The sequence below is a fragment of the Mustelus asterias genome, chromosome 26 (assembly GCF_964213995.1).
Source record: "Mustelus asterias chromosome 26, sMusAst1.hap1.1, whole genome shotgun sequence".
NCBI lineage: Eukaryota > Metazoa > Chordata > Chondrichthyes > Carcharhiniformes > Triakidae > Mustelus > Mustelus asterias.
This window is the reverse complement of record NC_135826.1, coordinates 46,913,252-46,930,782: the sequence shown is the minus strand read 5'-3', so window position 1 is coordinate 46,930,782 and position 17,531 is coordinate 46,913,252. Positions and strand designations below refer to the sequence as shown.

The 17,531-nt window shown below is 45.0% G+C and overlaps 1 protein-coding gene across 1 annotated transcript in view; it reads right to left on the bottom strand.

Moving 5' to 3' along the window:
• Window positions 1-16,164, bottom strand: part of LOC144479678 (CUGBP Elav-like family member 4) — a 524,426-nt gene extending 508,262 nt beyond the window's left edge. The window contains exon 1 of the mRNA XM_078198692.1: window positions 15,811-16,164. Within this exon, the coding sequence (XP_078054818.1) occupies window positions 15,811-16,090 (280 nt within the window). The 5' untranslated portion in view covers window positions 16,091-16,164. The remainder of the gene's footprint in view (window positions 1-15,810) is intronic.
• Between the last annotated feature and the right edge of the window lie 1,367 nt (window positions 16,165-17,531).

The following is a 17,531-nucleotide window of genomic DNA, read 5'->3' as shown; positions in this document are numbered from 1 at the left end:
GGGGACCAGCTAGGATAAATGCCAGGGGTTATGGGGATAGGATCTAGGTGGGATTGTGGTCGGTGCAGATTCGATGGGCTGAATTGCCTCCTTCTGCACTGTAGGATTCTGTGATTCACCCACCGTGCCATTAAGAAGTTCTAGGATGTTGATCATGGCTGATCATCGAATTCAATAGTTGAAGGATTTTGATCCAGTGACAGTGAAGGAATGAGTGATATAATTTTAGGTCAAGATATTGAGTGGCTCGGAGGGGAACTTGCAGGTGGTGATGTTCCCATGCATGTGCTGCCCTTGTCTTTCTAGGTGGTAGTGGTATGGACTTATAAGGTGTTGTCGAAGAAGCCTTGGTGTGTTACTGCAGTGCATCTTGTAGATGGTACACACTGCTGCCACTCTGCATCAGTTGTTGAGGGACTGAACGTTTAAGATGTTGGATCAAGAAAACTGCTTTGTCCTGGATCCAATCCGTTAACTAAAGCATTTACTCTTTCCACAGCACAGAATGGTCTCAGGGATGAGGAATTTCAGTTCTGTGGACAGACTGGAGAAGTTGGGGCTGTTCTCCTTGTGGAAGGGAAGGTTCAGAGGAGATTTGAGTGTTCAAAAATCATGAGGGGTCAGCACATAGGGGTGATAGGGAGAAACTGTTCCCGTTGGCAGAAGTTTAAAGTTTAGTTATTAGTGTCACAAATAGGCTTACATTAACACTGCAGTGAAGTTACTGTGAGAATCGCCTAGTTGTCACACTCCGGTGCCTGTTCAGGTACACCGAGGGAGAATTTAGCATAGCCAATGCACCCAACCAGCACGTCTTTTGGACTGTGGGAGGAAACCGGCGCACGCGGAGAAACCCATGCAGACACGGGGAGAACATGCAGACCCCGCATAGACAGTGATCCAAGCCGGGAATCGAACCCAGGTCTCTGGCACTGTGAGACAGCAGTGTTAACCACTGTGCTACCATGCCGCCCCATTAGCAGTAGCACGGCATTATAGTGCGCGCAGCAATGTTGGGCATCTATTTATTCTGCTCTTTGGTGTCTTAAATAAAAATTTGGCCCTTGGAACAAAACTGTCATGTTTTTATAATGATATAATCAGCACCAATAACTCATAAGGGATTGTACAACCATGTTGTGGATCTATTCATTTAAACTAGACACCTAAGAACATATATCCACGGATAGAATACTTGAAGACATCAGCAGCCGCGCTGTATGTGCTGTGTTCTGCTCACAAGCTAAAGTGAAACTGAGCTGGATCACATGACACACTTCCCTTCAAGTGATGACATGCTGCTATCTCTAAGAGGCATATTACAACACCAAGGACATCCATTTATAGTAACAGCTGACAAACCAAAGGTGGCTTGAGGAAAAATTTGTTTTACACAGGAAGTGGTTAGGCTCTGGAATGTACTACCTGAGAGTGTGGTGGAGGCAGATTCAATTGTGGCTTTCAAAACGGAAAAGAATAATTAGCTGAAGAGAAAATATTTGCAGGGCTAGGGGGAGGTTCTAGCTGAGTGGCAATAGTAGGGAACTAACATGGACACGAAGGGCTTAAAAGGCGTCCATCTGTGCTGTAATTATTCCATGAAATGGAAACTATGAATATGTTGCCTTCCATTATCCATGATCTTGGAAAATTGGCCCTTAAAGGTGCATTCCCCAACCTAATCACAATTGGCCAGGCACCACTTAATTGCAAATCTTAAACAAGTGACAAGAAGAATAAGAGAACATTAATTCTTCACAGGGTCGTGGTCAGGCAAGCCCTTCAGGCTGATTCTCCACAATCGGGGGAGCCTGCGATACGGAGGTTCACACACTGGCTGCATATGTTGTGGGCATGTTGATGGCAACTTTCTGACCAATCGGCAAAACTCCCTGCCAAAATGACCCCCCTTAAGTGCAATGTTCAGTTTCAGTCTCCGAGGCGCAAGGGAAGCCACGTAGAGGCGTTGAGCGATTGATTTACGAGGGAAAGCTGGACAGGTTGGGCCTCTTTAGCCTGACGGGCCGAGAGGAGACCTGATAAGAATAAACAAGATCTTAAATGGCAGATAAAAGCTGCATCCAGAGCACTACGACACATTGAGACGAGACACATGGGCCTAAAACAATGGGTAATTTAGCAAAGATATTGTGCCCAACTGGTCCAAATATTGATTATGCTTCACATCAGCCTTCTTCCCATCTTTCTATTCCTTTCTCACTCCTATGCCTATCTGGTATCCCCTTAAACGCATCTGCACTTGTCTCCTCAACAATCTCCGAGTCTTTGGGTCAGGAAGTTATCTCTGGTTAAAATCAGGATGAATCATAAATCAATTCCATATACAGTACTTTGCTCTAGTGGAGAGATTGCAAATTTTTTTCCCTCAGAGGGTGGCATGGTGGCACAGTGGTTAGCACTGCTGCCTCACAGCGCCAGGGACCCAGGTTCAATTCCCGGCTTGGGTCACTGTCTATGCTGAGTCTGCACGTTCTCCCCGTGTCTGCATGGGTTTCCTCCGGGTGCTCCGGTTTCCTCCCACAGTCCAAAGATGTGCGGGTTAGGTGGATTGGCCATGCTAAATTGCCCCTTACTGTCAGGGGGATTAGGATGGTAAATATATGGGGTTACGGGGATAGGGCCTGGGTGGGATTGTTGTCAGTTCAGGCTCGATGGGCCAAATGACCTCCTTCTGCACTGCAGATTCTATGATTCCATGAGAGACCCCAGAGCCACAGCAATGTGGTTGACTCTCAACTGCCTTCGGGTAACTAGGGATGGGCAATAAATGCTGGCCAGCCAGCAACGCCCATGTCCCACGAGTGAATTTAAAAAAATTGCCTCTCTGAAGTGCATTTGACTTGTGACAAAATGCAGAAAGCAGGGTTTAAAAATAGATTGGTGGTCTCTCCATGACATTCAATGGCAATACAATCACTGAATTCCCCACTACCAACATCCAACAATGCCATTGGCCAGGAATTGTAACCACAATATAAATACTGTGGCTACAGGAGCAGGTCAGAGACTGAGTATTCCGTGATTATTAACTCGCCTCCTGACTCATCATCTACAAAGTACGAGTCAAGAATGCATTGGAACACTCTCCACTTATCTGCACAACTACAGCTCCAACAACACTCAAGAAACTCAACACTAACCAGAACAAAGGATCTACAAAAGTTCGTGAATGTAGCCCAGTCCATCAGGCAAACCAGCCTCCCATCCATTGACTCTATCTACACTTCCCGCAGCCTCAGCAAAGCAGCCAGCATAATTAAGGACCCCACGCACCCCGGACATTCTCTCCTCCACCTTCTTCTGCCGGGAAAAAGATACAAAATTAAAACATTAGTAAATCCAGCACCTGCTGATGGTGAATACAGAGTGTGTTACTGGTTTGCGTGGACCTGGAGGGTTCCAGCTTAGAGTGCCAGTCTATGCTGAGTTTGCTGATCTCTGACTGGGCTGACATTCTTGATTGCTATCTGTTGGAAAGTGTGTGCACATACACTGGGAAAGGACAGTACGAGACTCAGCGGCAACGACCTCCAGAGATGAATGGCTGGCTGGCATTTACTGTCTAGGCGTGCACATGAAATTGTCACATATTACAGCACCAAAGGAGAACAATTGGCTCATTGTGCCTGGGCTAGTTATGTGAACAGGCGAACCACTTCTGTCCCACTCCCCTGTCTTTTCCCCATACTAAAAAAAGGACTTGCATTTGTACAGTGTTTATCACAACCACCAGACACCCAATGAAACTCATATCCCTTTGTATTCCCTTCCTTTTCAAATATTTACTTATTAGCCTTTAAAAAGCTATGATAGGTTTGCTTCCAACACTGTTTCTGGTCAGGGCATTCCACGTTCTGAAATCCCTTGGGCGGCACGGTGGCACAGTGATTAACACTGCTGCCTCACAGCGCCAGGGACCCGGGTTCGATTCCTGGCTGGGTCACTGTCTGTGTGGAGTTTGCACGCTTTCCCCGTGTCTGCGTGGGTTTCTTCCGGGTGCTCTGGTTTCCTCCCACAGTCTGAAAGACGCACTGGTTAGGTGCACTGACCTGAACAGGTGCCTGAGTGTGGCAACTGGGGGAATTTCACAGTAACTTCATTGCAGCGTTAATGTAAGCCTTGCTTGTGACTAATAAATAAACTTTTTTTTAAAATTCCAATCTCTCCTTTCATTCTTTGGGATTGTCATCTTAAATTTATGCCATCTTGCTATCCTGAGCAATGGAAACTGAAATATTGCCCCTATTCAAGGTAGCAACTTGGAAGACATGAAGAATGTGAGATTACTAAACAATGGTCAGCCCCTCCGTGAAAATGTGCCCCAGATTTATTCAGGAGAAAACTGGATGGGGAACGAATTCTACACAAAACGCAGCAAAGACTGGACAAAACATGCAACACAACTCCATTGCTTTTTAGTCGGCAAACAGAAAGTTTAAGCTAATTTAACTGAGTGAAATGGTTAGTTGGAACTAACGAGCATAAAACAACTATCTTCCAGTATGATACAAGAGCTTTCTCAATGAACAACTGTACAGACCAGAAAGATTGACAAGTTTAATTGCTGATCTGTGCTGAGCTAAGTGATTGTAGTGTTTGATTGTTCGGTGTGTGATTGTGTGTGCCTGCTGTCCACTCTCTGTTCTATGTGTGCGATTAGTTCAGCCTGGGTGTGGTCCCTGAGGGAAAAAAGAAACTAAATCAGTAGTTTGTAAGCTGAGAGCAGACATTTTAAAGCATCGGATAAAACTCCTGCTACAAACATATAACCTGGAATTATATCATCTTTACGTATCTCTGAGGTATAAAACACAACATTCATGTCAATCGGGATGCCAGGGAACAAATACACACAATGCTGGAAAGTCCCAGCAGGTCTGACAGCAGCTGTGGAGAGAGAATGGAGCCAACGTTTCAAGTCTGGATGACCCTTCATCAGCTCTGCTGAAGAATTCGGCTTTGTCAGCCAATTCACCATCCACAAGGCACAAGTCAGGAGTGTGATGGAATACTCCCCACTTGCTTGGATGGGTGCAGCTCCAACAACACTCAAGGAGCTCAACACCATCCAGGACAAAGCAGCCCCGCTTGATTGGCACCACATCTGCAAACATTCAATTCCTCGACCACCGACGCTCAGTAGCCGCAGTGTGTACTATCTACAAGATGCACTGCAGCAATTCACCAAAGATCCTTAGACAGCACCTTCCAAACCCACGACCACTTCCATCCAGAAGGACAAGGGCAGCAGATACATGGGAACGCCACCAACTGTGAGTTCATCTCCAAGCCACTCACCGTCCTGACTTGGAAAAACAAAATCGCCGTTCCTTCACAGTCGCTGGGTCAAATTCCTGGAATTCCCTCCCCGAACGGCATTGTGGGTCAACCCACAGAACATGGACTGCAGCGATTCAAGAAGGCGGCTCACCACCACCTTCTCAAGGGCAACTAGGGATGGACAATAAATGCTGGCCTAGCCAGCGACGCCCATGTCCCACGAATGAATAAAAGAAAAGCTCCGATGAAGGGTCATCCAGACTCGAAACGTTGGCTCTTTTCTCTCTCCACAGATGCTCTCAGACCTGCTGAGATTCTCCAGCATTCTCTCTTTTTGTTTCAGATTCCAGCATCCGCAGTATTTTGCTTTTATCGAGGGTGCCAGGAATGCTGCAACTGGTTCAAAATCTGAGGGCTGGGGAGGGAAACAGAAAAAAAACCCCAGCTAAGTGTCCCTGCTCTCAATTATCATCCAGTAATTGCTGCTGTAAAGTGGGTGAGTGTGGCTATCAAGTGAAGAGGAGACGATGGCAATTTTGACTGCAATGCCTCCCTCGCACATTCAAATGGCTTGCTGGCGGAGGGTTAATATGACGTGTGGTCAACATAAAGAACTCTCCCACCCATCTCCGCCCTCCCCCCACATCTTCATTTCTCACTCTACATTTTATTTCTTTATTTTTCTTTTTCCACCCCCCCCCACACTCGTTCCTCCTATTTATCCCCCCTTTTCTTACCTTTTCTCCCCCTTTCTCTCAATTTTACCTCTCTCCCACCCACCTCCCCGACATCTTCCTCTGTCACAACTTACTCCTTGATTTCAGCTTCTCTGCCGTTTGGCCATTCACACCTTCTATTCCCTCTATGGACTTAATCATAGAATCCCTACAGTGCAGAAGGAGGCCATTCGGCCCATCGAGTCTGCACTAACCACGATCCCACCCAGGTCCCATACCCACAACCCCTCATATTTACCCTGCTCATCCCCCTGCCACTAGGGTTAATTTAGCACGGCCAATCAACCTAACCCGCACGTCTTTGGACTGTGGGAGGAAACCAGAGCACCTGGAGGAAACCCAGGCAGACACGGGGAGAATGTGCAAACTCCACACAGCCGGTGACCCCAGGCCAGAACTGAACCCGGGTCCCTAGCGCTGTGAGACAGCAGTGCCAACCACCTTGCTGCCCCAAAACTGCCATTAGCACCTCTTAGCCTTTCCCCTTGTTTTTGTGGCTATGATTCATCTTCCTTTCCCTACAGTATAAATATCTCCCACTTTCTCTGCCTTTTAGCTTTGACAAAGGGTCATCTGGACTCGAAACGTCAGCTCTTTTCTCTCCTTACAGATGCTGCCAGACCCGCTGAGATTTTCCAGCATTTTCTCTTTTGGACAAAGACCTGGAAAGTACCCAAAAGCTGCAGAACCAAAACCCAGAGCTCCCAGGAAAGATGGAAGGGAGACTATTTTGGGGGAAAACAAACAATTTCAGATATTCTTCTTCACTATTTAAGTTCAATGCAGCATCAAATTAGTGAAAAATAACCATTTCTCTGAAAAGTGACGAAATGATTGGATTTTAGTTGGAGTGCGCAGCACACAAACAAGTCTCATTAAATCAACTCTTTATTACAACATTGACTATACATCAAAAGTACTTCATTGTTAATCGTATATCAATTGTGTTTAATGATATGCAGGTGGAGGGCAATTGGGGAGGTGATGGCCTAATGTCATTATCGCTAGACTATTAATCCAGAAACTCGGCTAATGTTCTGGGGACCCGGGTTCGAATCCCGCCACGGCAGATGGTGGAATTTGAATTCAATAAAAAATATCTAGAATTAAGAATCTACTGATGACCAAGAGACCAGTGTCGATTGTTGGAAAAACCCATCTAATTTACTAATGCCCCTTTAGGGAAGGAAATCTGCCGTCCTTACCTGCTCTGGCCTACATGTGACTCTCAACTGCCCTCGGGCAACGAGGGATGGGTAATAAATCCTGGCCAGCGATGCCCATGTTCCACAAATGTATATTTTTTAAATGATCAGAGTTTCCCTTGAGCATATAAAAAGAGAGACTTAGTGAAGCTGTGGTGAGGCTGAGTTTGGAGGTAAACGTTTCTGTAAATAACTATAAGATGAATAAAGATTGGCTCCAATATCATCCCTAACCAACTGGCTTTCTGGAACGGAATATTCATTGTCTGTAAAGTGCTTTGGAATGTCCTCAGGTCAGGAAAGGTGCTGGATAAATGCAAGTCTCTTCCTTAGTTCCTTTGTTCCAACAAAAGAAAAGTTTGTCAAGTACTTTTCATGAAGACAGGACTGATATTAAAAAGAAATTCATTCACAGCATAAGGACGTCGCTGGGAAAGGGGCCTGTTGAGCTCAGTTGGCTGGATGGCTGGTTCATGACGTAGAGTAACACCAACAACGTGGGTTCAATTCCCGTATCGGCTGACGTTATTCATGAAGACCCCACCTCCTCAACCTTGCTCCTTGCCTGAGGTGTGGTGGCCCTCAGGTTAAAATCACCACCAGTCAGCTCTCCCCTCAAAGGAGAGAGCAGCCTATGGTCATCTGGGACTATGGCGGATTTACCTTTAGGGTGGCACAGTGGTTAGCACTGGTATCTCATAGGGCCAGGGACCCAGGTTCGATTCCTGGCTTGAGTCACTGTGTGCGCGGTCTGCACATTCTCCCCGTGTCTCCGTGGGTTTCCTCTGGTTGTTCCAGTTTCCTCCCAGAGTCCGAAAGACATGCTAGTTAGCCGTGCATTGGCCATGCTAAATTCTTCCTCAGTGTACCCGAACAGGCGGCAGAGTGTGGCGACTAGGGGATTTTCACAGTAACATCATTGCAGTGTTAATGCAAGCCTACTTATGACACTAATAAACTTCAGGACTGATTTTTAAAAACTTCCTGTTATTTAATTAATTAAATTAAAATTCCCTGCCTGCCACGGTGGGGGTTTGACCTCATGATTTCAGGTTATTAGTCCAGGCCTCTGCAATATTAGTCCATTAGGATACCCACAATGCTATCTTGCCCAGCAGGTGATTTTAGAACCTGTGGGTTACATACAGTTTAGGAATAATTTTCCAACGTTTCGGGCAGCTTCACAGGTCAGCAGCACCTATCAGTATTTAGGGTGAGCAACTTACCAACCACCCTGTCCAGCAAAATGTTCATGGGCTCATGTCACTGTTCAAAGATGAGCCAAGAATTTTCCCAGTGTTCTGGCCAACTTCCCTCCTCCAAATCACAGCCTCAGAAACTAGCTATTCATTACATTATTAGTTAGGGAATCTTGTCGTGCACAAAATCTTTACCAATGTAACAAAATAAAGCACATTTCAAAATAATGCAATGCATATGAATCAAATTGGGATGCGAGCTTGTGATTTCATCCCATTGTTGTGTCCAAATCCAAATAATTTGTTTTGTTTATAGAAGCCAAGGGAGTCATTTTCATCTGACTTTCTGGGCAGGGATATCATGGAGTTAGCTGGAATGCAGGTTTCATAACACATTACAGCACAGGAACAGGCCCTTCTGCCCTCCAAGCTTGCAGCGACCATGCTACCCGTCTGTACTAAAAAGCCCTGCCCTTCCGGGGACCATATCCGGGCGGCACGGTACCACAGTGGTTAGCACTGCTGCTTCACAGCTCCAGGGACCTGGGTTCAATTCCCAGCTTGGGTCACTGTCTGTGTGGAGTTTGCACATTCTCCTCGTGTCTGCATGGGTTTCCTCCGGGTGCTCCGGTTTCCTCCCACAGTCCAAAGATGTGCGGGTTAGGTTGATTGGCCATGTTAAAATTGCCCCTTAGTGTCTTGAGATGCGTAGGTTAGAGAGATTAGTGGGTAAAAATATGTAGGGATATGGGGGTAGGGCCTGGGTGGGATTGTGGTTGGTGCAGACTCGATGGGCCGAATGGCCTCTTTCTGTACTGTAGGGTTTCTATGATTTCTATATCCCTCTGTTCCCATCCTATTCATGTATTTGTCCAGACGCTCCTTAAAAGTCACTACCTTCAAAAGTCACTGCTTCCACTCCCGTAGCGAGTTCCAGGCACCCACCACCCTCTGTGTAAAAACCTTGCCTCGTACATCTCCTTTAAACCTCAGCCCCTCGCACCTTAAACCTATGCCCCCGAGTAATTGACTCTTCCACCCTGGGATAAAGCTTCTGACTATCCACTCTGTCCACTGTAACGATAGCGGGTATTACGAATTTGGGAGCAGAGGTCTTTGCACCCCATGACTCGGTGACCTGCGCACTTGCATTCCTGATAAGTGCTGCCATCATTGCAAGCAATGTGCCGGGAGCATTGATTATGTCAAATCTGCCCGTACCACCATTTCAGAGTCAGGGTCCCATAAGGAAGAAAGAACTTACATTTTGTTGAGCCTCATATCATGCACATTTTGAAACCTAGGTACTCCTGATGTCGAAAACACAATAATATCCGACAAATAGCAATTTGTGATGATGGTTGAGAGATAAATAATGGCCAATACACTGTGCAGAACTCCACCGCTCTTTTTCCGATAAGGCTCTGGGATCGTTTACATCCACCTGAGGGAGCAGACAGGGGCTCAGTTTAATATCTTATAGGAAAGGTCCTCCTCCTCCTGCAAGTACCGTGCCCAAAGAGTGTATTGGCGACCATGGACTTTCACTGGATTGCTCCACGATTACGCTTGGCAAGGTACTGCAGTGGTCTGCCGTCACTTTCCACAGTGCGGATGACCAGGAAACTCTCCCACTCTTGCCACGTGCCAAGAGATGTGGATTTGCAGGCTGATGATGCATCTGGTTGGCCACATTATCATCACGCAGCTCACAGAAAAGATAGCTCCCCCAAACGTGCAGTGCTCCCTCGGTTCTGCACTTAAATGTCAGCCTCAATTCTGCGTTCGAGTCTCTGGATTTGAACCCACAACCAGAGGCAAGAATGCTGGTAACAAGACACAACTGACACCTATAGTCTGACTCAGAGCTGCAAATGTTATCACTGACGCACAGTTGATTCCTACACCCAGCTTCTACTCCAGTCCAGTTTTATTCACCAAGTATCGCTTATTAGGAGCGACAGTCATACATTTTGGCTTTAAAATGTGATGTGTTTTGATGCATTTCAGATGAAAAAAAACAGACACATGCTCTGTGTTTGAGAAATTTGCATTCTGGATCAGTCTTTCTGATTAGCGATGTTACCCCCAGCCGCTCTCCGGTGTTGGCAGTTCAGAGCAGATAAGCCCCAAGCCTACCATCATTGTTCAGCTTTTGTGGCACGTACCCTAATGCACACTCCCAGTGTCGAACAATGGGAGTAGCGACATCCAAACGGTACACTTGCAGGTCCCTAAAACTTGGATCCGTGAGCTTATCCCTAAAATTTAGGGAGCTTATCCCTAAATCCCTAGATTTAGAGAAGTGTGATGCTTCCTTATGGAGAGAGACAGCACACTTCACATCAGGTAAACAGATCTTCACAGGTGAACATTTCTTAGCATTTTAAAAGTTTATTCATTTATTAGTCACAGGTAGGGCTTACATTAACGCTGCAATGAAGTTACTGTGAAAGTCCCCTAGTCGTCACACTCCGGGCACCTGTTCAGATCAATGTACCCTAACCAGCACATCTTTCAGACTGTGGGAGGAAACCGGAGCACCCGGAGGAAACCCACACAGACACGGGGAGAACGTGCAGACTGCACACAGCCAGTGACCCGAGCCGGGAATTGAACCTGGGATCCCTGGCGCTGTGAAGCAGCAGTGCTAATAAACTGTGCCACCGTGCCGCCCCCATGTTTGGAGACAACTTCAACGTAATGGTGGATTTCTCCATGGACAAGTTGCCTAATTAATCAAGAAATACAAGCAAGCTTTGCTTTCGAAACAGGTTTAACACCGACAATCTGTTCGTGCTCTCAACTTCGCCTACCTTGGACAAGAGTATGTATAACATTCTCGTGCACAAACCATTTCAAAATACAGAGATTAAATAAATAATAATCCAGATTCAGAAAGGGGGCAGGTTCTCAGATTGGTGCCAAACATACATCCTCCAAACCAATCTGGAATCAGAGACGAATAATCAATATAGAATCTCACTCTGTAGATTTTAGTCTATCAGAGGTCTGGCAACAAGAAATCTGATCAATGCAACCCGTAAAGTTGTTTCTCTTAAAACCAATAAAATGGGTTAAATACACTTAAAACGGCATTTAATATTATATAGTAAGGAAGTATGCTTTCCAAATTAATAGGTACATGAACTGATAATCAAACGCATTTCAAGAATTGGCATTCAATTGAATCAATAATGTTTTCCTTGTCGGAAACTGTGTTGGTCTCCCAATGACAGAAAGAGTATTTTTTTTTATTCTTTCATGGGACATGGACAGCGCTGACAAGGCCAGCATTTGCTGCCCATGGCTAATTGCCCTTGAAAGTTGTGAGCCACCTTCTTGGGTTGCAGCAGTCCGTGTGGTGTAGGTACACCCATTTTGCTATAAGGTGTGGAAAGCTGGGGTGAAATTGGTAGCCGCTTTTACATCTTGCCCGATTTTCCATTCCATTGACTTCACTTGAAAAGAAAATCAGGGAGGGTGTAAAGGAGGTTAACAATTAATTGTTGGTCATTTTACAGTGCTATCAAAGGCCTATTTCAACCACGATGCTTCCTGAGAGGGTGGACCACCAAATGAATCAGATCGTGAGGAGTTTATGCTATGAGAAAAGGTTATGCAAGTTGAGATTGTTCTCTCTCAAAAGAGAAGAATTGGAGGTAATCTAATGGCAGATTCAAGATTACAAAGGCAATAAATTGCCTCAGAGAAATTGTTTGCAGCACTAGAGGGAGAAACACTAACAAAGAGAAAGTTAGATGTATCCAGACTGTCAGACAGATTTTTTCATCCAAAATTTATTTATTAGTGTCATAAGTCGGCTTACATTAACACTGCAATTAAGTTATTGTGAAAATCCCCTAGTCGCCACATTCTGGCGCCTGTTTGGGTACACTGAGGGAGAATTTAGCATGGCCAATGCACCCTAACCAGCACGTCTTTCGAACTGTGGGAGGAAATCAGAGCACCCGGAGGAAACCCACTCAGACATGCGAGAAAGTGCAATCTCCGCACAGACAGTGACCCAAGCTGGGAATCGAACCCGGTTCCCTGGCGCTGTGAGGCAGCAGTGCTAATCACTGTGCCACCGAGCCGCCAAAGGGTAACAAGCTTGAGGAACTCATTACCACAATGCCGAAAAAGAATGTGTACATGACTTCATGTATTTTTGTTGATGGACGGGGTTAACGGATAGATCAAGAACACACTTAGCAAGGTTTGTCCATCAAAAGAGGAGCTAATGACTATTCCTCTTCCTACCGTGGAACATAAAAAAAATCAGACACAACAAAAGCACTGATACGCACAATACTCTTGCTGTTCCCTACTGCAGTTACATTTGTTCTACTCCAGAAAGCTGGAGCCTAATCTTTACACATCTTTAATTTAGAGCGATACAAAGTGGGGCTGGTTAGCTGGCTAGATGGCAAGCATGTGGTTCAGAATAACGCCAGCAGTAAGGGTTCGTCGGCCGTGGCAGAATTGGGACCTGCCTCCTCATCTGGCCCCTGAGAGTGGAAGGCACATAGCAAATCACCACTGACAAAAACTGCCATGAAAAATGGCTCAGAATGAAGCATCAGCAGGTATTAAGCCAAGGACCGGGCTTAGAGCAGAGTACACATTACCAACACACACCTCCAAACCCAAAAATAAAAATAGTTTCAACCTATTCCTAGATATGTAGGGCCACAAGTGAATCTCCAGTTAATGCCTGCCACTTGAATAAACACTCAATTAATATAAAATTAACAACATTTTAAATACAAAGATACGAAAAGGAAAAACAAACACGAGTAATATTGGAAAAGTTAACAAAGAGCTGCAGATTGTGGTAATTGACAAAAGCTTAAATATTCTCCATGTGAAAATCAGTTCATTATAAAGCGAAGGGAGCCATCAGTGCATTGGTATTATTCCTACAACAATCTAATTCCGTATATTGCTTTGAACAGAAAGACCAAGGTAAAGGTCCAGGCCTTGATGGTACAGGACATCACCAAGGCTGAAGGAATAGGGAAGATTGGGTAAATCAAGCAGGGGCTAGGTGGTGCTGAACCTGTCCTTTTTTGTTGAAAAATTGTGTTAATTCCAGCACACAAAATTGGGTTCGCAACATTGTACTTGTTGCAATTTAAAAAAAAACTTTTCTAAATCTTTGCAATAGGACAGTGGCTATTCGTAAAATCTTAAACCCAAGGAGAGAGGCACGGCAGAGTCATCAACCCGACTATGTATAAATTGCAAAGTGGATCTGAGCAAGCACATGAAGAATCAGCTCAGCTGGGTACGGATGTCACAGGATGAATCATCAAATTCAAACATTCAGGGGGAAAAAAAATGAAAGCCTTCTCCCAAATTTTAGGGGAAATGAGGGGATGTCCGCAGAACTTCGCTACCCAAAGGGGAAGTGGGTCGACCCGTGCGTTTCTGAAATGGTAAGCGGCTTCCCGTAACATAATCGAGCAAGGGATAACAGTTGTGCCGTCGTAAAATGGTACATTGTTGGGCTCTCAAACATGCCTCAAGCATCTTGTTTTAAAACGGCAGCAATGGGAATACAGATTTTCCTGGCTGCTGTCTGGATTATCAGATTTACCGGCCAGACATCCTTGGCAAGTCACCCCCCCTCTCCTGCCACCCCCACTCTCAATATTAGCATACAACTCACATACACCTTTCACACCAGATCGTAAAGTCGTTTGCTTCCTAACCTGAAACTGTGGCACGGACGAAATGAGTGCCCACATTAAACATCTAGTAGGTGCCACTCCTAAAATGGTAGGTGACATGACATAAAGCAATAGAATGGGAGAAACATTTGGAATGTTGCGTTTTCGTGCAGGGAGCTCATTACTACATATTGTACCATTCGGTAAATCAGGCTTTTAAGCAGTAAAGCAGAAAATTGGCTTAAAAATTACACCGTGTTGGATCACCCTGCAAATGTTTATCTGTAATATATCACATTGTAAATGTTCTGTCGCAAGCTGAGACAGTAACCCTGGCCAGGACTCCTAGCTCACAGTTTCACAGTCCAAATGCTCTCTGATCAACTACAACCCTGGATGTAACATGTTGTTTATAACCAGTCTTGAATACAGGAAACAGACAGCACAGGTCCGCCCTGTAACACACCCCTTTGCTCTAATACACAGATACCACAAGCAATCTCCCCAGAGCACACATCATTTGTGGCTTGGGTTTGTAGGAAACAAAATAATTTTTTTTTTAAGCTCACCTTTCTTAACAACCTCCAACATAATATGCAAATCTTGTCTGACCGGGAGGGAAGCTATGTATGAATTTGAAAAAAAAAGAGATAATAGCTGTAATGTGTTCCAATCCTTATTGTTCGACCCAGAAATGCATTGCTTAGCTTTTACATTTAAAAGTTGAACCATGCCTACATGCGCCCTTGCCTTTTCTTCTTTATGTAAGTCTGTATAGCCGTGCAAGGAACAATACTTTTCACTGTATACTAATACATGTGACAATAATAAATCAAATACGAAAATAAACCTCCCCAAGCTTCGGGCAGGGAGGAAAGTAGAGGACAATATAAAAAAAAACAGTCGTTACATGCATTCAGAAGCATTATATATATAATATATTCCCTTTTTGATTAAGTATAATTCGACAATGTTGGGAAATACATTGCGCCGAATATTGTGGCGTTGATAAAGAGCCCCGAATGCAGCCGGATCTCACAGGCAAATAAAGGAATAACGCTCTCGACTATTCTCCCAGCGACTGAAGACGCTACCCTCGAAACTAAACTGCGATCGAGATCCTGGCTTCCCCCCAATAATGCAACTTGTAATCCTTAAAAAATAGAACTGTATAACGCGAACGCAGCAGTGTCCGTTTTAATAGCCTCAAAATACACTTAGATCATCCCGACTGAATTTACTATAACCGGGAGAAATGATTCCTTGGGGTTAAAATGTGATCCCTTTGCCATTTTTAAACAAAAAGACTCATTCTGCAATTGGGGTTCAACTTGAAGGAAACCCCAAGAATCACTTCAAATTAAATGAAAGATACAACTGGAAATAAATGACAGATGTGCTTCTGAGTGCAAAAGAAAAATCAGTGGCGACATTTTAATTATAATTTTAATCTAATACCTTTGTGTCTTGGCTAATTCAAGTCTGACAATTTAACCCTCCTCATTTCTCACTGAATAAATACAGGTTGGTCAATATTGCCAATTAAGGAAAGCAAAATAACTAGAAATGCTAAAAAAATAAATGTGTAATAATAAGGAATTATGTTTAAATCCATTAATATCAGCCCCTCTTTATGTTTCCCGTTAACTGCCTTGCTGCCCTGTGCTGTAAGTGGTGCTGATGTTGATCAAACCTTTGTGCATTCCTGTGAAGCGGTCCTTTAGGACAGTTAACTCATATATCTTTCCAAATTCCTCGAAGAGGGGCTTCAGGTCATTCTCCTCCAGGTTCCGCGGGATCTGACCAATAAACAGCTTAATGGCGTCCTGGTCCTTCATCTGGCTGTAGTTGTGCTGGAGATCAGCTCCGCTCATGGGCTTTAGTTGGTGCTGGGGCGGCTGCTGCTGAGCTCTGACTGCTTCTCTCAGTCTGGCCATCGCTAACCAACAGAATGAAGAACACACAGGAGGCATCACTCAGCTGTAGAGAGAAAAAAAAGACTTCCTGTTCCAGCCTGTGTGCTCAGTGGTGACACCCCTTGAGGACTGGGGCTGTCTGCAAAAAGCAGTTTGTATAATTCCCCTTTCAGTTTAGCAGCAAGCCAGGGTTTAAAGAGATCGCTGTTAATTAACCCTTAGACGCCAGAATTGTCCTCTTATTTTATTCGTCTGCTAAGGACTTGCACCATGTGCACCCAAGCAGGATAATAAATAGCCTGGCGAGGAATGCCAAATAAAATATTAAAAACCAGCAAGAGTGTTGTTATAGAATCCCGACAGTGCAAAAGGAGGCCATTCAGCCCATCCAGTCTGCACCCACTACAATCCCACCCAATTCACTCCTCTTTAACCTGTGATTATCCCTCTCTCCACTCGCACTGTCTGCACCTGTAAAGATTTGATTCCCTGTAAAGACTCACATTCCAACCATTATCTTGCATTATTCTTACATTATCTTGCAGTTGAGTCACTGTCTATATATGCCGTGTTTGTGAACCCAACTCTCCACTCACCTGATGAAGGAGCAGTGCTCCGAGAGCTCGTGATACCAAATAAACCTGTTGGATTTTAACCTGGTGTCGTGAGACTTCTTACTGTGCTCACCCTAGTCCAACACCGCCATCTCCACATCAATCCCACCCAGTTTAAAATGTATTTATTAGTGTCACAAGTAGGCTTACATTAACACTGCTGAGAAGTTACTGTGAAAATCCCCTAGTCACCACACTCCGGCTTCTGTCTGGGTACACTGAGGGAGAATTTAGCACAGCCAATGCACCTAACCAGCACATCTTTCAGACTGTGGGTGGAAACCGGAGCACCTGGTTATCCCATTAGTATCCCATAACCCCAAGCATTTACCCTAGCTGGACCCCTCACACTAAGGGACAATTTAGCATGACCAATCCACCTAACCCGCACACCTTTGGACTGTGGGAGGAAACCGGAGGAAACCCACGCAGACACGGGGAGAACATGCAAACTCCACACAGACAGTGACCCAAGCTGGGAATCGAACCTGGGTCCCTGGCGCTGTGAGGCAGCAGTGTTAACCATTGTGCCACCATGCCGCTTCTTTATATAAAAGCAGACACCATGGACACTTGCATAACAGGCTCAAGATACAGCAGCCAGTCAAGCAGGATTACTTCAATTGCTTGCCCATGTTTATATATTTAATATACACCTGAGTGATCATGGAATATGATCATGCGATGTCCGGTTCACTGGAAGCCTTATGGACACCACAGGATGCTGAATGCTTCACTGATCCAAATTTCAACATTGCCATTTAAATTTGTTTTACGGTCACTGCCTTTTAGTTCGGGCGAGCTGTCCTCGACAAGAGGGTTTGCTTGTAGCTGTTCTGGTGCCGTTGGGCAATGCCATACTGCTTTGCACAGAATAGGACCAG